This window comes from Jatropha curcas, chromosome 9, assembly GCF_041381405.1.
Source record: "Jatropha curcas cultivar XTBG-Jc1 chromosome 9, XTBG_Jcur_1.0, whole genome shotgun sequence".
NCBI classification, from domain to species: domain Eukaryota; kingdom Viridiplantae; phylum Streptophyta; class Magnoliopsida; order Malpighiales; family Euphorbiaceae; genus Jatropha; species Jatropha curcas.
In genome coordinates this window covers 26606636-26628561 of record NC_143159.1, presented here as the reverse complement: position 1 = coordinate 26628561, position 21926 = coordinate 26606636, and the positions used below count along the sequence as shown (strand labels likewise).

Genomic DNA, 21926 nt, shown 5'->3' with positions numbered 1-21926 from the left:
AACTCTCTAGCCATTCCACCAAAAGGCGTATCTAATGATTAGTTTCCCCATTTTCGATATATGATTCGATTCATTCCTGTGTCCCGCATTCCACTACCCTAGCTAGCTTGCCATCCTAGGATCGCTTTGCCGGGTCGGGACGTCATATTTTGGGATAGAGGGGTAAGATTTATGGAAAAAAATTAATTGGTCCCTGAATTATATATTAAATTAACACATGAAGACCTGTATTTTTAAAAATAACTATAAAGTCTTTGACTTATTATTTCATTAATATATTGGTCATTCCGTTCAAAATAACTTCTTTTAACTATCAATTGACCGAGAAAATTGGTCCTTAAATTATAAGTCAAATTAACTATGAGATCTATAACTTATAATTTTTGTTAACACCTTAGTCATTCTCAAATAATTTCCGTTAACACTTTGGTACTTCTGTCCTTCTGTTTTGAACCGAAGGACCAAAGTATTAAAAAAAGCATAATTTAAACACCTTATAAGTAGTTTTTAGAATAAAAGTTCTCCCGTGTTAATTTGATAATAATTCAGGGACCTATTTATTATTTTCCAACTGTCGTTTTCCCTTTTTCTTTAAAACTTCAATATCAAGTAAAAGGTTACCGTTTGAGGTAGGTATATATAAATTTCCTTCGCTTCCCCGATTGCGCTAGCTTCCCATTCCCTCCCAAATTGAACAAAGCCACGACCTCCATCTCTCGTCAGCCAAAAACCAATACAAACTCATGATAGTTTATCATTGATACAGAGCTTTTTCCTAATAATGCACATAGAGATTAAGGCCGAGATTGCAATCTTTCAGCAAGAAATTCAACGAGGAAGGTAAATTTTTCTACACTTGGAATCTTCAATTCCATCATCAACACCATTATAATTATTATTTGTTACTTTTTTGATAGATTCGATGATAAGACGCTGCGAATTCTTGAATCCATTTTGGTGTGCAAAGATGTGAAATCCTTGATGGAAATGCGATTTAGCTTAAGAGAATTCATGAGATCTAAATCTCTCTCTGTTATGCGTGCGATTACAGAGAAAGCTGTTTCCGAGAAGCTTAGGATTCTCGAATTCTTTGTTCGTGCTTTCGCTCTCTTGGGTGATGCTAAGGTATACATTTGTCAACTGTCATATATATATATATACATATATATGTAATTCGTGCTAATCGGTGTGTTCTTTTGGGATGGTAGAGTTGTTTCGCTCTGAAATATGAGGCTTTGCTTTTACGGCAAGTTGAGTCTTCAAGTTGCCAATCTCTACAAGTTTCATATATGGAATGGCTAAATTTTGCTGGAAACTTAATTGATAATGGTTGTTATCCAGTTGCTAGACAGGTAAACGTTTTTAATTTTAGTATATTATTAAACAAGATAGATTAATATGATATCTTGTGAGATTAAATGTTTTTTGAATTATTAAATGCCAAGATGAAATTTAAGCCAGTGATAATAATTATAACCTTGCTTTAACTTTGCTGACTTACTTAGGAACTTCCTGTTTTTGCCTGTGTTAACACTTAATAACAAGGGATTGTATTTTGTTTTGGAGGGTTCTTTTCTATGGACAACTTGGGAGTTCCAAAATAGCATATGGATAGAGGAGAATTCCTTTCTATTATGTAGTTTGTTCTTTACATCAAAGAAGGGATTTCTGTTCTTAGTGTTGGTTGAACATTTCTTTTTGGATCTGAAGTCAAAAAAGAGTTTGTTGTTCAACAGGAGTAATCAAGTGTGTTTCATTGACATTACTGCAAAATGATTTTATTTATTGATGCTATATGAATCAATTGTTATGTGATCAAGTTGGCTCTTAGATATTTGATTTTGGCAATCCATTTGTCATTTCCTTTCAGCATTTTTTGCTTTGCCTGATTTTGTGATTCTTTCATGGTTCAGATCTTGTCGTTGGATTCTTTTTCTGTTAAAATTACACTAACTAGATAGTTGTGAAAATTTTGAACTTCTGCTATGAATTTCATTTATTTAGGCATGTGAAAATGCTCTGTTATGCCTTCAAAAGGATGGTGTTGCCAATTCCAAAACAAGTGAATTCCCTGTGGACAAAAGAATAAAAAGTCTCAGGGAATATGCCGTGAAGTTTGCAGCTCCAAGTTCTGGTATGTCTTCTTTGTGATGTTAATTCTTAAGATTTGTGGCATAATTCATTTTCACATAGGATGTCTGCACCTGCTGTGATAATGATGTGTTTGTTCTATCAACATGGTTGCAGAGTTGGAAAAAATTCTTTCTACAAGTAATAAGCATGCGAAGCATAACAGATTATTAGCTGATACTTTAACTTGTACCAAAATGAAGCAGACTGTGCTTACTCGTGGCTTAGGGGGTTGAAGTTTGATTAAATGTTTCTGTATTTGGATTAAGTTGGTGAAATGAAATGAAGTTAGCTTGACGTGATTAATTATGGATGCAATGGTATGGAAAACAATGTTGAAGTTGATGATGCATTCCAATGATAACAAGAGTGAGAATCATTAGTCACTTCAAATCTGATTTAGAAAAAAGGAGGCTGCAGTTAATTTTATTTGGTATCTGATTGATAATTTCAACAATCTACTCTATCTTCTCGGTTTTTAGCATCTCACCTAATGAAGACAGGTTAGTACTCTAAAGAAGTTCTTATAAATGCTTGCAATGACTCGACAACAATCAAAGTTCTCAGTATGGGCCTTAACATAGGCTAGGTGCCACAACTTTTAAGGCAGCTGATATAGGAGTGGCTTTCATAATTACTCCTGCATGCTTTATAAAATTGTGGCAAGTTGAAAAATCATCAGTTTCCAATTTAGGATTTAGAGTAACTTATAATTTCCAGTAATTCATAAAAATTGTTTTTCTTTGTTAAGTGGCATGCAGTGACCTTGAAGTCTAGATAATAGAAAATTTCTGGAACATAATTTTAAATTACCATTGCAAATTCTTCTTATTCTTTTACAGTCCAGGCACAGGCAACGGAGTACTTGAAAAGGAAAACTGTTGAGAACAGCAACAGGAATTCTCCATTTAATAAAGAAACAAAATGTACAGGGAGCATTCTATTTCGCAATGGAATCAAGAAGCGAAATGCACGACAATTGTGTGAATCCCAACGTGTGCAACAGGGAATTTACAGGTCCGTCGCTAACTGAGATGAGAATGCAGATAATGCCTTGTTCATGTTCTTTCAACCAAAAAACACACAAACTCTGATTAGGTCATCATCATGTTGTTATTCAAGACTTTGTAACTATTCAATGGCCTGTTCATCTGAAAAAAACAAAAACATAATGATATGGGATAGCTTCTTGTACATTTACGTCTCAAATTTAGTTTTTCAATCTTTGTTTTTCCATTAGAGAGTGAAAGATTTGAGGAATAGAAGTGTAAACTGTAAAAAATGATTAACTTTATACTCTCTTCATTCTACTCAAACTGTCAATTTTCAGTTTTTTCAACAAAGGACAAGGAAATGATTAGTTTATCTTAATCCTATAAAATTTTCATTTTAAATTACCTCAATGCCCTTTACATCTTGAAATCACAACCTTTTCTTCAGTAGTAGTGGAGTTTAATAAATAAGAATAAAAAAATAAGTAAACATGCAATAACTTCATTTTTGAATTAAAAAAAATGACACTCAAAGTAAATCAAGAAAAATCTTAAAACTTTGACGGCTGAGTGAACAAAGAGAGTATAACACATCAAGATAGAAAATAATATATTCATTTTACAAATTGGAAATATAGAAAATAATCTTCTATCCCATTTTGTTTGCATGACAAAATACATATATTAAGAATTTAGTAAATAGAAGTTATCTTGCTATTTTTTAGCTTTAACTCATTAAGATATTAATAAAAGTCATTCATTTAATGAATGATCATAAAAGTTATCATGGAAAAAAATAATCGTTTACATATTCAAATTTAGAAATCTTACAAACATTTTACGACATCCAAAAAAATAATAATAAGCAAACAAAATGGGACAGAAAGAGTATATTATAATGTGTTCATTTTGTATTTTAGCAGCGTTTACAACTAAATATTATTAAACAATCAATATTATCAATTGAATATAAATCGTTTAAGTTTTTTATATAAGGATTAAATAAACAACTCCATACTACTTCCCCCAAATGATGGGAAAGTCTTCTTTTTCAAGTAGTGAAATGGAAAATTCATTATATTTAATCAATTATGCTTGTACTTTTGTAATGTTTTGCAATGAGCTTAATATTTCATTTTTCAAAAGATATCATTGTGGATGTTGAAAAAAAATAATACTTTACAACTATTATTTTGTTGTTTTGAAAATTATTACAATTAAATAATGTGAAATTCATTTGACCATAAATTTATTTACAAGTATTTCTTGAACAAATACTAAAAGATATCTAACTTGTTTAGTAGATGTGTTTTGGTCTAATATTGGATCAAGAAGATGACTTTTGGTGGCATCATGTTTGCATAGGAAATCCAATTTGTTGAAGAAAATTTTTTGTCTTACATAACCTAGAGTTTTGAGTTTTGAGAGATGTTTCCTTTTTGTCAAAAAAGATTGCTTATCCTCACTTCTTTTTAGATTGAAAAATGAAAAGAAAAGAAAAAAACATAATGAGTACATGCACATTTCAAGAATGGAATATTCCATACTACCAAGCATACATTAATTAAATGCTTGAATAGAAGCTATTAAATTTTCTATTTTTCTTACAAGGGGTGGACCTACACATCAAAAGATCAAAGATGTTTCTTGATTTGATTTATGTATAAATAATTAAAATTTAATTAATACAATTAAGTTGTAATTTTTGCTTTATTTTTTAAAATTAATGTTAGTATTTCATTAAAATTAAATGCTTCATATTAAATATTATTATTGAAATCAATTAAATTATATTTATTTATTTAATACTCAAGCCAATTAGTTAATACATTAGTGAAAGATTAATATATTTATACTATTGATATGAAGATTGGTTAATATATTTGTTTAGAAAAAAAAATTAAATAAATTAAAATAGTACATGATTAGATAGTTTGATATTTTGAACTTGATAACGACACAAATCTTTAGATTCTCTTTCATTTTGTGTTTAGTACATTATTCGAATTGAAATTTATATAAATACATTATTTGCAAATTTAAATTTTTAGTTTCTTTTGATAAAACTAGTGGAAAATATATCTATAAATGCATATGTATTATTTTTAATTAATTTTCAAAAGTTATATTAGATCTTAAGATTTGATTTTACTCTCCATTTTAAAAATAAGAATTTCAATTATCAATTTAACAACTATATGTTTTGGAAGATTCATGAAAAAAAAAAGGTTCAGTCTCTCATCATGCAAAATTATGTTTTCGCATCCTAACTCTTTAGGTTGATAAATTGGCGGTATAGTCTACTCAATTACGCCCTCTGTTCCAAAATATAAGTTATTTTGTACCAAAATATAAATCGTTTTAAGTATTTTAAAAAGTAATAAATAATTGTTCATTATTAAATAAAAAAATTAAATAAATTTATTTTTGAATATGATAATCAATTAATTGTTCATACGTACATGTAATACTAGGTTTTATATCTTAATTGTTCATGTTAATTAATTAATTAATTAATTATTCAAATTAATTAGAAAGTCAGACAAGAACATGGTTTGAAAATTATTATTTATCACACAACAAATGTGTACATCAGTTTATGCATTGCCAATTGCCAACCCATCACGCGCCAAGCGTTAGCCGGTGGTCAAATTACACATTCTCCCATGTGACCTAAATGCCCAAGTCAGCAGTACCGAACCTTCTAGTCATACGAGGGCAAAAATGTAAAAGTGTATGCATAATAATCTCCGACATAAGAGAACATGTGCATCCATTTTACATTAGGAAACCATAAAAATAACGACTACTCTAACTAAGCTTCAACTACTATAAATACCCAATTATAATTAAGACCAATCTTGTCAAGTAATTATAATTAAGCTTGCTAATTTAATACTTCCATTCTTGAATTCCTTATAACTTGAAGAAGATAACAATGGCGGGTTCTTCTTCTCCTCCTTGTGCATCTTGCAAGCTATTAAGGCGTCGCTGTGCCAAAGACTGCATCTTTGCACCATATTTCCCTTCTCATGACCCCCACAAATTCGCCATTGTTCACAAGGTTTTTGGTGCTAGCAATGTCAGCAAAATGTTGCAGGTTTCTTATTTAACTTTTCTTTTCTCTTCTCTTAGCTTCTTTAACTTTACATATTAAAATTTGAGATGCATGTTTCGTTAATGTTCATACACACTCGGTATTTGCACTCCTAATATATGCACGGTTTAATCTCACATCTCACATTGGATAAACATAAATTCTTCCAACTACATATAATGAAATTCTTGTCCAATCTGCAATTGTACAGTTGCAAAAATGAGTTTTTGGGTTCCACCTATGAGTTCCCTTTGTCCAAAAAGAAATTGGAAAATGGGATCGTCTTCTTAATCTTTGGACTCCCCATTTTAGTATCCAAACAAATAAATAATTGAAACTCTGGTTCTCTTCTCTTCGTCTCCTTTGATCACTTTTTCGATCTGAATCATTTTAGTATCCGAACAAAGAAATAATGGAATAGTGTTTCTCTTCTCTTCATTTTATTTTATCACTTTTTCAATTGAATTCAGATAGTTATTTTAAAATTTTGATTACCAATCGATTTGGATACGTAAAACCATATTTCAATCATCATGTATAATCAACTGAATTTATTTTTAAGTCTAAAATAGCGTATTTGGTTTAAAATAACTGAATCTAAGTCGATTTAATCAGTTATATACCATTTAGTTTTGAATTTAGATACTATAAAAACATATCTGGATAAACCGAAACCGAGTTAATTCGAGCGGGTTTAGTTTGGATTACGAACGCTCACCCCTATTAATTCCCTCAAAGATAACAAAATTTAATGACATTGAGTATATAATACAGGAGATTCCAGTTGATCAAAGAGCAGATGCTGTGAGCAGTTTAGTTTATGAAGCGAGTGCAAGAGCTCGAGATCCTGTCTATGGATGCGTTGGAGCAATTTCTTATCTACAAAATCAAGTTTCAGAGTTACAAATGCAGCTCTCAGTTGCTCAAGCTGAGCTATTTTGCATTCAGATGCAGCAGCAAGAGCCTGTAATATTTCCAAACCAAGACCAAGATCATGAAGTTAAATCCTCACTTGATTTAGCGACTAATAATAGTAGTGGCAATCAAATTCCTCACTATTATAACTTTACATCTTCTAGCAATGTAACAATTCAAGACCCTCTCAAGAGAGAGTCTCTTTGGACTTAATTAATTAATTAAGTTCAATTATATATACATTTTTTTCCTTTTCTTGATAAAGGGTTTTCTTTATTATTTCCAAATTTCTTTTTTTTGAAACAGTTCTTTTCTTTCTCTTTAGATTTAGGTTATGGGGTTTCTACATTTCTTGTTGGAAAAAGCATGATCGTGCACCAATTTACAAGCATGCACATGTGCATATGTAGTGTGTGCATGTGTATATCTAGGTCAACCCGATGCATGTTACGGAGCTAGACCATTTGTAACAATTATATAAAACAAAACAAACTCATAATTTATTATCTAAAAAGATAGATTAATGATAGTAGTGGTTAATATTACTATATTTTTATTTTTTGAAAGAGAATTATTAAATTTGTTGAGAATGTCTTCTAATTGGACTAAATAAATTATATATATAGAATTACTAACTATTTAAAAGAAATTAATTACTAATTAAATAACTTTAGAATTCGACGAAAAAAAAATTAATATAGGATTCATGTAAGAAAATTGAAATAGAACTTTTTTGATGAATAACGAAAGAACAAAGAGAGTCATTTTAATTCTAAATAAAATTTTATTTTATCAATATTCATGTTTGAAAAGAACGTGATTTATAGTAAAAAAATTATTTTAAAATATTAAAAATATTGAATTGTAATTAAATTATATAAATATTCTTAACATTTATTTATAATATTTGGTTAGTTTATAAAACATAAAGAAAAGAAAATTAAATAAAACGAACCCTTTGTTATTCTAGATTTATTTAGAAAATTCTTAAAAGAAGAATTTTGATTTACATTTATCGATACATTTTTTTTGAAAAAAAATCAATTAAATTTAAATAATTTCAATTATTAATTTACTACTAAAATCATAATAAAATGCTTCTTAATTTTTACTTGCTCATTAATGGAAATATTATAATAATAAAATAGAATAGTTCTAAATATATATATCTCTTTTTCAGAGTGAAATGAGACGAGGGAAGTTTTGATTTATATATATGAATTTTAATTAATAAAACTGGTCACGTTTTAAAATTATACTCTCAATCAGAATTGAATTTTTTCCGTGATGCAAAATTCAGATATGGGTGAAGAATTTTTTTTTTATCAGCAATTTATATTTTATTTTATTAAATTATAAAATTGAAAAAAAACTTATCAAACTCAAGAAATTAAATCCGACCCAGCAGACTTTTTCTATACACTCAAAATTACACTTGAATTTGATAATTGAAAATATTCGGTTACCAAAAACTCCTTACAACAGTACAAGATAGACGTACATATCTCCTCTTGAGATAAGAAAAGATAAGCTATAAAAAAAACTGCAAGTATTAAAATAATACTACTCTTAGTCGTTATATCGAAGCCAAAAAAGTACCTCGGCCTCAATATCTATTTTTATTAAGCAATCTGCGAAATGATTGCTATTTCTACTAATATGCCTGAATTCAATATGACTCAATTAGACAATGCTCAAATCTAATTTATTAAAAATTTTCCGTCACTTCCACGGCGTTTCTGCTTTTAAAGAATCCAACACAAAACATTTTTTTGAATCAGACGCTTTTTAATTTATACAAAGATTTTTAATTAATTTATTACATTAGATTTTGAAAATAAACAAATTAGTTGAATTTATTCAGTTGGACTAATAAAAAATCAAAGGCTCTCAGCGTTTGCTGCGGCCAGCATTTGCTTCATGTATGGCGATCTCTTTTGCTCGAAGGAAAACGACGCCTAATCACTGATCCTAATACTCAGTTGATTTAATTTTACAGTTCTTTATATATCATAAACCAAACTAAATCACTGAGTTCTAAAATCATGGTTTTAAATTGGTTTGAATCGGTTCAATTTGTTGGGCGCTTTATACCGGTCTATGAACACCGCTGCGGTCTTTTACTACTTCTTCCGCTGGCTTTGCTTCCGCCTTCTACTAGCCGACTTCTGTTGTATACCCATACCTTCCTCATTGTATCACAAATTCACGGTTACAGACATGGAATACCTCAAAGCGAAACCAACCAGCATCTGCCACGTGTTGGCCATTCCGTATCCAGGTAGAGGTCATATAAACCCGATGATGAATCTCTGCAAGCTTATGCATTCAAAAAATCCCAACATTCTCTTCACCTTCGTGGTCACCGAAGAGTGGCACAGTTTCCTTAGCGGTTGCAAGAAGCCGGAGAATATCCGATTTGACACAATCCCCAATGATATACCGTCAGAGCTTGTTCGAGCGAAAGATTTTCCGGGATTCTTTGAAGCTGTAGCAACGAAGATGGAAGCTCCATTTGAGCAACTTCTTGATCGGCTTGATTTGCCTGTGAATGTGATAATAGCTGATACTTATTTGGGCTGGGTTGTCAGTGTTGGGAATCGAAGGAATATTCCGGTGGCTTCTCTTTGGCCTATGCCTGCTGATGTATTTTCTGTCTTTCACCATTTTGATCTCCTGCTACAAAATGGGCATTTTCCGGTTGAACTATCAGGTAATTTATTAGTTCATATCTTAAAGTTTCTTTTAAGTAATTAATTAATTAGAAGTTACACAGCTCGTGTTTTATTTATTAAGGCTTGGTCTCAGTAGCATAATCCAAAATAGATTCTTGAGCTTGCTATTTCCTTGATTAGTTGGTTCAAGATTGCAGGATTCTAATGTATATATATATATATATATATATACACACACATAGATATGAGGATTGTAAGTTCTTCTCTTTTCCTTCCCATTTCAATGGCTAGCAGAAAGAGGAGAAGATTGCGTGGATTACATCCCTGGAATTCCTCCAACACGTCTACTAGATTTTCCAACAGTATTTGATGGAATTGGTCGGAAGACGCTGCACCGAGTCTTGGAATCTGTTTCAATGGTGTCCAAAACACAGTACTTGCTATCCACTTCTGTCTATGAGCTTGAATCTAAAGTCATTGATGCTTTAAAATTGAAGTTCCCCTTTCGTGTCCTCCCTTTAGGCCCTATGATACCTTATTTTGAACTAGAAAGCAATTCTTCTTCAGCTACTAATGGTTATCATCACAATCTTCCTTACTATCTACAATGGCTAAATTCCCAACCCAGAGATTCAGTATTGTATATTTCAATGGGAAGCTTCCTTTCAGTTTCAAGTAACCAAATGGATGAAATCATTGCCGGAGTTCTTAACAGTGGTGTTCGGTTCTTGTGGGTGTCCCGCGGAGAAATATCCCTGTTTAAAGATGGTCATGGTGATATGGGATTAGTAGTGCCTTGGTGTGACCAACTGAGGGTGCTATGCCATCCTTCTGTTGGTGGTTTTTGGACACATTGTGGTTGGAATTCTACCCTTGAAGGTGTTTTCGCCGGAGTTCCAATGCTTACTTCTCCTATAGTTTGTGATCAAATTCCTAACAGTAAAAAGATTGTCCAAGATTGGAAGATTGGATGGAGTCTAGAACGAGGTGCTGAAGGCAAAAACTTGGTGAAACGAGAAGAAATTGCAGAACTAGTGCAGAGGTTTATGGATCAAGAAAATATTGCAGTAAAAGAAATGAGGAAAAGGGCAAAAGAAGTTCAAGAATCTTGTCAGGCAGCAATTGCAAATGGTGGATCATCTGATACTAATCTTGATTCTTTCATAAGGGATATTTCAGAATGCCAGGCCAAGTGAGTGTGTTGATTTGTTTAGTACTCTTTAACTAAGAAGAACATTGGTTTCATTAGATGATTTAAGCCTGCAATTCTGGAGTTTTTACAAGCCAACACCACCAACTTTGTTAACTCGTTGAGGATCAAACTCACTTGAGAGAAAAGAGTACTGAATCATGCATCTCAAACACCACCAATTATTATTATTGTTATTATTATTTTATATATATCTCTTGCATCCATTTAGAGATATAAAATTGAATCTAATTTTAAATATTAATATTAAATGATATATAAGACCAAATATGTTAAACAAATGGCTTTTTTTTTTTTTGTCCAAAAAAGCTACCTTATTCTAGAACCCTGTAATTGAAAAATAATTATTCTTTAATTAACTAAAAGTATTTCATTTATATAATTTTTTTATAAAAATGTTAAAATTTAATTCAAGAATAAAATAAATATTAGGGTGTTACTATAATATTGCACTACAACAATACATGAATCTTGGTTTAATTTTAAATATTAGCCAATTAAATAGTGGTTTGGTTGGTCTTCTTACTTATGTGAAAAGTGAGAGGTCTCGAACAATTTGATGAGTTAAGGTGAGGGCTACTCCCTACTGTGTAGCTCGCAGTATTATTTCAGCCCATAAAAGCCTACAATTAATTAAAAAAAATTTAAATACTAAAATTTTTTTAAGTTAAAAATTAGAAATTCTACACTCTCACTCTTCGAACTCCTGTTGAAAGTAGGAACAATAATCCAATTACACATGATTGAAATTAAAATAGTTTACTAATAATTTCTTTTTTATAAATATAAGTTGTTAGAATATTCTTTTTATTCATTCATATATATGTCTTACTTTCTTTTAAAATCTAATTTTCCCATCCTTTCTTTATGTATACATATCACTATTTATAGGCTCTCAAAGCTTATAAATTACAAAAGCTTGAACTAGATAATAAATATAAGATTATTAAATTAAGTAATTTATTAAATTTAAGTTATGGACTTCCATTAATAAAATATGAGTTATAACAATAGATAATATGTAATGCACGTTTTAATTTATTACTAATAATGTATAAATGTGTCTATATTTGATATTGTGGTTTCCAATTTTATAAATAATTATAAAATTTATGTTCAACCTTTAGATTAATTTTCCTTTTGTATTCGTAATGTTTATTAGCATGTATAATTATCCTAAACTTGAAGGATAAATCCATACTAAAAAAAAAAAACATTTTTAGAAATATAAATTAAATTAATATTTATCCTTTGTTGATATAATTAATTCAATTAGGGAATGATATAAAATAAAATTCTATTAAATTTCTATCAAATTATTAGTACTCAGAATAAAATTCAAAGGATAAAATTCTTTGTTGAAGATCTGATTGGGTTTATTGATAGCGATTATGTTGAAGATCTTGATGATCGAAAGAGTACTTAGGAATATGTTTTTATGTCTATTTATTATAACAACAGTTCAGCAATAAAACTCTCCAAAAATCCTGTTCTACATGGTCTAAAGCAAGCATATAAATGAACTATCACTGCTTGGGAGAACTCGCTAATCATGGAGTCACTGATTTAATTTTACTGCAAAAGTGAAGACCAGATTGCTGATGTTCGAACTAAATCCCTCAAAATTTCCAGCACTTCAGAATTTCAAAAAGTTGCTTAGCATTTGCTCTCTTAATTAATAGTTGAAAACCTTAAATTGGATGTTACTTATAAAACATCAGTTGTTAAGAGAAAATTTGTTGGCCAAATAATTTGTTTTACTCTTAAACTTTCTTCAGATATTTTGAGATTGCATTGTTTAGTGCTTACCTAGTCTACAGGGATTTGGATTTTCAGTTACTTTTAGTTCACCTGATTCTTAGGAGTTTGTTCTTGGCATGTTATGAATTCTATTTGTGTAGACACTTTCTTTCTGCATGTTTTGTGTAAAGGATATGTTCATATGGGTATTTTTGAGAACCATTCTTCTGTAAATAAGCATCTGTATGACTATACCAAGCTCTTGGTGCTTGTTTTTATGTAGATTGGATTTACTTTTACTGGGAAAGGAGAAGTATTCTCATAAAACCAGAATCTTGCTTTGAAAAGTACATAGACAGATACATTAATTTAAGTTTTTGTCAGCTGATTACACTTTTTAACCGCTGTATCTGGAATTATATTTTATGTTTGTGGGAAGCTTGTGGGATACATTCCTGAAATTTCGAGCAAGCACAGAGAAAAATCTTTCAATAGTTTTCTGCAGAAACAATCAATAAATTTTGCAACAAGTCATGGGTGAGCTTTCCAAATCAATAAATTTTGCAACAAGTCAAGGTCCATTTGGATACAAAAATTATTCAAGAAAAATAAAAAAATAAAAAAAGATCAAAACAAAACCATGATAGGAACTAATCCCGAGTGGAGCCCGCGGAAAAATACCGGTAGTAAAAATAAAATAAAATGACTATTACCACATATACCTCCAATAATTTCATATTGGATATTAACGATCGAATCCACCAGAAATAATAACCACAGTAAAAATTAAATAATTACATTAAACGCCAGATGAAAAATAAGAATAACGAGATTTACGTGATTCACTTTTCAATTGTATGGGCTACGTCCACGGGACAAAAACTCTGAATAATTCTTCTACTAAAAATAGTAGGTACACAAGAGATTACAAAAATAGTGGTACTCTAAGTGTTTAACAAAAACACCCCAAAATTACAATTATCACTATTTTCTCTCTTTTCTAATTTTAGGAACATTTTCCTAAAATTTTCTACACTCAATTGTATATTCCTATTCTATATGTTTTTGTACATCTATTTAAGGAAAATCCTTCTCCTATGCGTTATTAACGTGTCCACCAAATGGACACATTGATCACGCATCCACTTTTTTTTTTTCTTTTGTTTTTTCTTTTTTTGACACCGTCCTTTGAACAATAAAATAAACGTGCCTTTTTTTTCTTTGTTCAAACTTTGTGTGTGGATCCACGACACCACACATCTTCTTTCTTCTTTTTTTTTTCTTTCAAACTTATGTGGGTCCCACGTGTCGGAGGGACCCCACAACAATACATTTAATACATATAGATGTTATAAAACTTAAAAATATGAGAATGGAACAAGAGAGAATCGGGAGAGATAAGATCAATTCTTATCTTTCTTTATGTATACATATCACTATTTATAGGCTCTCAAAGCTTATAAATTACAAAAGCTTGAACTAGATAATAAATATAAGATTATTAAGTTAAATAATTTATTAAATTTAAGTTATGGACATCCATTAATAAAATATGAGTTATAACAATAGATAATATGTAATGCACGTTTTAATATATTACTAATAATGTATAAATGTGTCTATATTTGATATTGTGGTTTCCAATTTTATAAATAATTATAAAATTTATGTTCAACCTTTAGATTAATTTTCCTTTTGTATTCGTAATGTTTATTAGCATGTTTAGTTATCCTAAACTTGAAGGATAAATCCACATTAAAAACAAAAAAAAAAAAATTAGAAATATAACTTAAATTAATATTTTTATCCTTTGTTGATATAATTAATTCAATTAAGGAATGATATAAAATAAAATTCTATTAAATTTCTATCCAATTATTAGTACTCAATCGATAAAAGATTCTTTTATTGAGGAGTTATTTATTTTAAAAAAAATATATTATTTTCATTCTTATATTTGAAAAAATAGTTTTTTTCAACATATTTATTATATTTGTGATTTTATGAAATAATAAATATTTTTTTATATTTATTTTTTATATATAATCAATAATTATTATTTAGTTTATTGTAATTCTCATAAATTTAATGGTTTTATCAAACACGCGAAATTCCAAATGTTGTAACCGACTTAGTAAAATTTTAAAGTCAAGTTTGTCGCTTCAATTGAACACTCCAAGCTCCATTAGCAAACTTTTGCGTAGTTCCATCTATCATCTTCACTCTATCACACTTACAGCCTTACAGACATGGAATATCCTAAAGCGGTTCCAACGAGCAGCTGCCACGTGTTGGCCATGCCTTATCCCGGTAGAGGACATATAAACCCGATGATGAATCTCTGCAAGCTTATGCATTTAAAAAATCCCAACATTCTCTTCACCTTCGTGGTCACCGAAGAGTGGCACAGTTTCCTTAGCGGTTGCAAGAAGCCGGAGATTATCCGATTTGACACAATCCCCAATGTTATACCGTCAGAGCTTGTTCGAGCGAAAGATTTTCCGGGATTCTTGGAAGCTGTAGCAACGAAGATGGAAGCTCCATTTGAGCAACTTCTTGATCGGCTTGATTTGCCTGTGAATGTGATAATAGCTGATACTTATTTGAGCTGGGTTGTCAGTGTTGGGAATCGAAGGAATATTCCGGTGGCTTCTCTTTGGACTATGCCTGCTCTTGTATTTTCTGTCTTCTACCATTTTGATCTCCTTCCGGAAAATGGGCATTTTCCTGTGGAATTATCAGGTAATTAATTATTTCATATCCTTTGAAGTTACTCATAATTTCGTTTCTTTTCTTTTCTTTTCTTTTGTTTGTTTAAATAAAGTTAATTAGAAGAACTTTAAGAAATAAGAAATATTTTTTTTTTACAGTTTTTGTTCTATTTATCATGGTGGTATCACTAGCATAGCAAAGAGGAGTTCAAAATTTGATTAGTCCAAAATAGATTCTTGAACTTGCTATTTCTTTGATAATTCCAAGATTGCAGGATTCTGGTGGACCAGAATGTCCTGCAATCAGCTGATTAAGTTTCACAGAATACATTGAATTATTAATCAATGAGCTATCATAGAGTGGTATAGAAGTTGTGTTCATGGCTGTGAAGTTGAGGTTTTTTTCAGAAGCTTAATTGACCAATATATATATATATAGATATATATATATTCAGACTATGAGGATGTTAAGTGTTTCCTTTTTTCCTTCCCATTTCGATGGCTTACAGAAAGAGGAGAAGAGTGCGTGGATTACATCCCTGGAATTCCTTCAACACGTTTATTAGATTTTCCAACAGTATTTGATGGAGTTGGGCGAAAAACACTGCACCTGGCCTTGGAACCTGCTTCAATGGTGTCCAAAGCACAATACCTGTTATTCACTTCTGTCTATGAGCTTGAATCTCAAGTCATTGATGCTCTAAAATTGAAGTTCCCCTTTCCTGTCCTCCCTTTAGGCCCTACCATACCTTATTTTGAACTAGAAAGCAATTCTGCTTTAGCTACTAATGCTTATCATCACAATGTCTCTTACTACCTAGAATGGCTAAATTCCCAACCCATGTGTTCAGTCTTATATATTTCAATGGGAAGCTTCCTTTCAGTTTCAAGTGCCCAAATGGATGAAATCATTGCTGGAGTTCTCAATAGCGGTGTTCGGTTCCTGTGGGTGTCTCGTGGAGAAACATCTCTGTTTGAAGATGGTTGTGGTGATATGGGATTAGTGGTCCCTTGGTGTGATCAGTTGAGAGTGTTGTGCCATCCTTCTGTTGGTGGTTTTTGGACACATTGTGGTTGGAATTCTACTCTTGAAGGTGTTTTCGCTGGAGTTCCAATGCTTGCTTCTCCTATATTTTGGGATCAAATTCCAAACAGTAAAAAAATTGTTACAGATTGGAAGATTGGATGGAGTCTAAAACGAGGGACTCAATCCAAAAACTTGGTGACACGAGAAGAAATTGCAAAACTAGTGAAGAGTTTTATGGATCCAGAAAATAGTGGGGTAAAAGAAATGAGGAAAAAAGCGAAAGAACTTCAAGAGGTTTGTCAAGCAGCAATTGCAAGAGGCGGATCATCTGATGCTAACCTTGATTCTTTCATAAGGGATATTTCACAATGCCAGGCCAAGTAAGTGTGTTGACATCTTTAGGACTCTTCATTGTGAACAGACCTGCTGGTTTTTCTTAGAGGATTTAATGCTGCAATTTTTCAGTTTCTACAAGTTAACACCATCAACTGTGTTACTTGTAAATCTGTACCCTTTAGTTTCCCAAATTCATAAATAGGCTCAGTTATTATTCTATATCTCAATTGTCAATTGATGCTGTAACAATCCTATGATGTTCATTTTTACTGAACAGCTCAAATGTTGAGTCATAAGTGAATTTGTTTTCATACATGTCAAACAACCTCTAGCTCTGCATTAGTATGGACAACTAGTGCTAGTAATCTGTAAATGTTAGCTACATAATTTGTTTTAGTTGTCTTCAAATTTCTTGCAGATATTTTCAGATTGCTTTGTTTAGTGCTTACCTCGTCTATAAAACATGGAGATGGAGGGAAAAGGCTAATTGTATGCTTGTGTGTAAATGATTTGATTTATACAGGAAACGGTAGGTTCAAGATTGAGAATTTTAAAAGGTCCATGATGCTTGAATTTGATATGTCTGATTTTAGAAAATTGCATTACTTTCTTGGCATAGAAATAGTGCAATCTGCTGGTAGAATAATTCTCTCTCGAAAGAAATATCTCCGAGTGATTTTAGGCAGGTTTCAAAGAAATTGTCAGAAGCTTGAAGTATTTGACGGCACCAAGGCCAGATATCATTTTTGCTGGAAGTCTTGTTAGCAGGTACATGGAACATCCAAAAAAAAAATCACATCTTCAAGTAGCTAATTGGATTTCCTGTAAAGGTACTGCTGACTTTGTGTTGTTTTACAAGAAAGAAGAAAAGTCAGATCTGATTGGGTTTATTGATAGCAATTATGTTGAGATCTTGATGATCGAAAGAGTACTTAGGAATATGTTTTTATGTCTATTTATTATAACAACAGTTCAGCAATAAAACTCTCCAAAAATCCTGCTCTACATGGTCTAAAGCAAGCATATAAATGAAGTATCACTGCTTGGGAGAACTCACTAATCATGGAGTCACTGATTTAATTTTACTGCAAAAGTGAAGACCAGATTGCTGATGTTCTAACTAAATCCCTCAAAATTTCCAGCACTTCAGAATTTCAGAAAGTTGCTTAGCATTTGCTCTCTGAATTAATAGTTGAAAACCTTAAATTGGATGTTACTTATAAAACATCAGTTGTTAAGAGAAAATTTGTTGGCTAAATAATTTGTTTTACTCTTAAAGTTTCTTCAGATATTTTGAGATTGCATTGTTTAGTGCTTACCTAGTCTACAGGGATTTGGATTTTCAGTTACTTTTAGTTCACCTGATTCTTAGGAGTTTGTTCTTGACATGTTATGAATTCTATTTGTGTAGAAACTCTCTTTCTGCATGTTTTGTGTAAAGTATATGTTCATATGGGTATTTTTGAGAACCATCCTTCTGAAAATAAGCATCTGTATGATTATACCAAGCTCTTGGTGCTTGTTTTTATATAGATTGAATTTACTTTTACTGGGAAAGGAGAAGTATTCTCATAAAACCAGGATCTTGCTTTGAAAAGTACATAGATAGATACATTAATTTAAGTTTTTGTCAGCTGATTACACTTTTTAACCGCTGTATCTGGAATTATGTTTTATGTTTGTGGCAAGCATGTGGGATACATTCCTGAAATTTCTAGAAAGCACAGAGAAAAATCTTTCAATAGTTTTCTGCAGAAACAATCAATAAATTTTGCAACAAGTCATGGGTAAACCTATTTGGATACAAAAATTATTCAAGAAAAATAAAAAATAAAAAAAGATCAAAACAAAACCATGATAGGAACTGTATCAATCAATCACGAGTCTTCCATGGGCCCAAATCCAAATTGTTCACTCCTGTAGGACCCACAAAAGGTATATATATCACCTCACTCAAAATCAAACTTAGAGATTTTTTTTAACCATGAGAAATCCAATTCTGGATCCGTTAAAGGATCCATATATTTCGAATATTCTCCGTTCAGTTTGAGAGGCATGAGAGCTGGCTTGTAGAGATTTTATCCACGACTTCACGGATCCTTCAATTCCTTTAAGCGTTCTTTACCACTGAATTAATCCTTTGAAATAAAATCAAAATTAGAGGATTTAATTGATCAAAAAGTAAAGAATTTTCATAAAATTTAAGAAGCGAATTTAGGCATTATAACATTATAATTATTTGTACTCAATAAGTTTAAGAAAAAGAAAAGAGTGAATTACTATCTTGTGTTTCACTTATATTTAATTACATTAATCATAACTCTTATTTTGCTTAATTCCTCCATTAATTGAAAAATCATCATCATCTATAATGAATGTACGTGCTAATTATCTGATAAAAATGGCTAAAATAGTGAATTGCTATTTAGGCCTCGTTTGGTTCAAATCGATCTATTTTCAGTGAAGTTGAATTCCCGAAAAGTAGAGTTCCAGGAAAATTACTTCCTAGAAAATATAGTATGATTGTGTTTGATTGATATATTGGATTCCCATGAACTAAAACTTGGTTAATGAGATGTGAGATTATAATTGACAAAAATACCTTTATCATATAGAAGTATAAATAATTGACATATTTCATTGAAAAAAAAATTAATGGCCTAAAATCAATTTAATAATACACATTTATACAATCCACTAGCTCGTAATCAACATAACTTTTTAATAACATACTATAAAAAATATTATTATAATTTTATTTATTTGGTTAATGTTATAATTACAAACAAAATAAGAATAATAATAGAAGGGTAAAATTGAGAATTAGAAGTTTTTGAGCTAAGGAAGTCCACTTCCTATGGGTAATCTGGGGAAATTACTTCCCATACGGTAAGGGAAGTTACTTTCCGTATGGTTACGTAAATTATATTTTTAAGTTTCTGAAAATTACATAGTTTGTATCAACCAAACATGTTCAAAATCTTTATTTTCTGACAACTTCAACTTCAACTTCCTCCCTTCACTTACCTCCAACTAAATGATACCTAAAATGTTTAATTATATTTAAATTAAATATATTAGGGGTGAATTTAACAAAAAAAAAAAAAATTAATAAAATATATATGGAGTGGGGGCGTACGAAAGTTTTTGATCGCTAAAAGCAAGATAAAGACCATACTGTATGGTGATCACAGTAGAGAATATACATAGGTCAATTATGGGGAATGGACAGAAAGCTCCATCAGAACTACCCATAAAGTTGTCTCAAAAAATTAGATATTTTCAGAAAAATACAAAGCATGAATATTAATTGTGCGCATGAAAAAGTCCAAAGAGAGAGATATTTCTTCAGAATTCAGATATTTCAAGTCCCCATTTGGAGTATTTTTCAGGATACCCTCTTCACAAATCGACCCTGCAACCAACCCAAAAATGCATTTATTTGTTACTCTATGTCAATTTAAATAATTCTCTATTATCCAAACACAAATACATATATATATATATATATATATATATATATATATATATATATATATATATATATATATATATATATATATATATATATATATAACTGTAAATTATAATTCTCTTTTATCCAATTGTAAATGGTAAAAAACACAGGAATAATTAAACTCTGGTATCATATTAAAATACCTTTAGTCTAGGTCTTTTATCAGCATTGAGCTTGCGAACCTGATACCTTATCTTCTTAGAGAACAATCTAGTCTGGCGTTTCTCTTTGTACCTCATCACACTTGCTTCCCTTCTTGTTTTTTCTTCTTCCATCACTGGCACCTCTCCCATCTGAACGTATATAAATATTTTACATATATCTCTAATCATCATCTATAAATAAAAATAAATAAATAATTAATTGATTGTGAGTGATGATAAGTTTACTAACATAATAGGTATTACTGGTAGCCATTGAAGCAGAGCAATCATTAGCCCAAAGAGAACCCCTATCAGACCATGCATCCAATACCTCTTGATAATTCAAGTTTAAGTTCAAAGAAACACTCTCCTTCTTCTTCTTCTCATTATTAATAATAATAATACCATCTTCTTCTTCTTCTTCTTCATCAACATTATCCAAAGAGAATCCAATACACTCTCTATTTATCATGTTATTATTGCTGCTATCCCGATAATCTTCTTCAAAAAAGCTGTTGACTTTATCAAACTTATTATAATAATAACAACCACCATCTCCATCTTCTCCATTTATCTGTTCATCTAACTCCATAAAATCCCAACTGAGTAAGCCATAGCCATAACCATTCTCATCCTTTGGAATACAAGTATTTTCTTCATCTTCAATGCTCAAAATGCCTTGCAAGTCATCCATGGCGTCGATTTCTCGTCCTCCATAATCTTCTGGAATCTCTAAACCTTCCTTCTTTGGGCTTTTTAATGGCGACAAACGAGAAGAATTGCATCTCATCTTTGTTAAACTCTCTCTTGCTGTTTAAGGAAAAGTACTGAATTTGAAAGAAAGACGAGTCGGTGAAGAAGGCAGCGAGTGGATGTTTTTGATATTTGTTTTGTTTAATATATTTTTAACGGTTTTTAGTCCTACGTGGAACCTTATCCTTTTTCTATTGGTTGGTTGATAAAAATACTTTGTCGGTTAAAAGGCTCCAGCTTGGAGGAGCTAGTGGGATCCATTACATACCTTTTTGTTGTTTGTCAGCTGGGACCACTTAATTACATTCTCAAATGTGGTTTATTTACACGTGAAAGAAATTATTAATGTTTTCTTCAAAAAATTTTGAAAAAAATCTTTCGATTACATACCTTTTTGTTGATTTTTATTCTTTTTTTTTATGTTACAAAATATTTATAAGATTTCTAAATTTATATACGTAAATAATTATTTTTTTATACTAATCTTTTTAATTGTTCATTGAATGAAAAGTTTTTATTAATATCTTAATGAGTTGTTAAGGGTAAAGATTGTTGATTAAATTCTTAATTTGTGTATTTTGTCAAACTATGTAAACAAAACGGGATAAAGGGAATAATTTTTTTATTCATTACGGAACAAAATAGCCCTTCATTTTATTATCAAATTGACAAAAACTCTT

The 21926-nt window shown here is 30.7% G+C and overlaps 5 protein-coding genes across 6 annotated transcripts; 4 read left to right on the top strand and 1 right to left on the bottom strand.

Moving 5' to 3' along the window:
- The first annotated feature begins 638 nt into the window (after window positions 1-638).
- LOC105640666 (protein DOUBLE-STRAND BREAK FORMATION) lies at window positions 639-3494 on the top strand. Of its 2 annotated transcripts, XR_002284882.3 has the most exons (6): window positions 639-840; window positions 918-1125; window positions 1209-1352; window positions 2005-2134; window positions 2248-2633; window positions 2973-3105. XR_002284882.3 is itself a non-coding variant. In XM_012225042.4 (5 exons), the coding sequence occupies exons 1-5, from the start codon at window positions 782-784 to the stop codon at window positions 3161-3163; spliced, it is 732 nt and encodes a 243-aa protein (XP_012080432.1). In that variant the 5' UTR covers window positions 639-781; the 3' UTR covers window positions 3164-3494. The 2 variants fall into 2 exon arrangements, 1 of the variants encoding a protein (XP_012080432.1); XM_012225042.4 differs by lacking the exon at window positions 2248-2633 and having other exon boundaries at window positions 2973-3494.
- A 2511-nt stretch (window positions 3495-6005) lies between these two features.
- Window positions 6006-7398, top strand: ASL5 (Lateral organ boundaries (LOB) domain family protein). The gene is made up of 2 exons (XM_012223175.4): window positions 6006-6222; window positions 6994-7398. Exons 1-2 carry the CDS (start codon window positions 6061-6063, stop codon window positions 7345-7347), a joined length of 516 nt encoding a protein of 171 aa, XP_012078565.1. The 5' UTR covers window positions 6006-6060; the 3' UTR covers window positions 7348-7398.
- Window positions 7399-9227: 1829 nt separating this feature from the next.
- LOC105639191 (UDP-glycosyltransferase 87A1) lies at window positions 9228-11300 on the top strand. Its single transcript, XM_089725655.1, has 2 exons — window positions 9228-9847; window positions 10104-11300. The coding sequence occupies exons 1-2, from the start codon at window positions 9235-9237 to the stop codon at window positions 11003-11005; spliced, it is 1515 nt and encodes a 504-aa protein (XP_089581781.1). The 5' UTR covers window positions 9228-9234; the 3' UTR covers window positions 11006-11300.
- Window positions 11301-14908: 3608 nt separating this feature from the next.
- Window positions 14909-17052, top strand: LOC105639181 (UDP-glycosyltransferase 87A1). Its single transcript, XM_012223154.4, has 2 exons — window positions 14909-15501; window positions 15980-17052. The coding sequence occupies exons 1-2, from the start codon at window positions 15009-15011 to the stop codon at window positions 16879-16881; spliced, it is 1395 nt and encodes a 464-aa protein (XP_012078544.1). The 5' UTR covers window positions 14909-15008; the 3' UTR covers window positions 16882-17052.
- Window positions 17053-19969: 2917 nt separating this feature from the next.
- LOC105639173 (CCT motif family protein) lies at window positions 19970-21359 on the bottom strand. The gene is made up of 3 exons (XM_012223148.4): window positions 20744-21359; window positions 20494-20643; window positions 19970-20248 (listed from the first exon to the last, which is right to left on the bottom strand). Exons 1-3 carry the CDS (start codon window positions 21281-21283, stop codon window positions 20222-20224), a joined length of 717 nt encoding a protein of 238 aa, XP_012078538.1. The 5' UTR covers window positions 21284-21359; the 3' UTR covers window positions 19970-20221.
- Window positions 21360-21926: the final 567 nt, after the last annotated feature.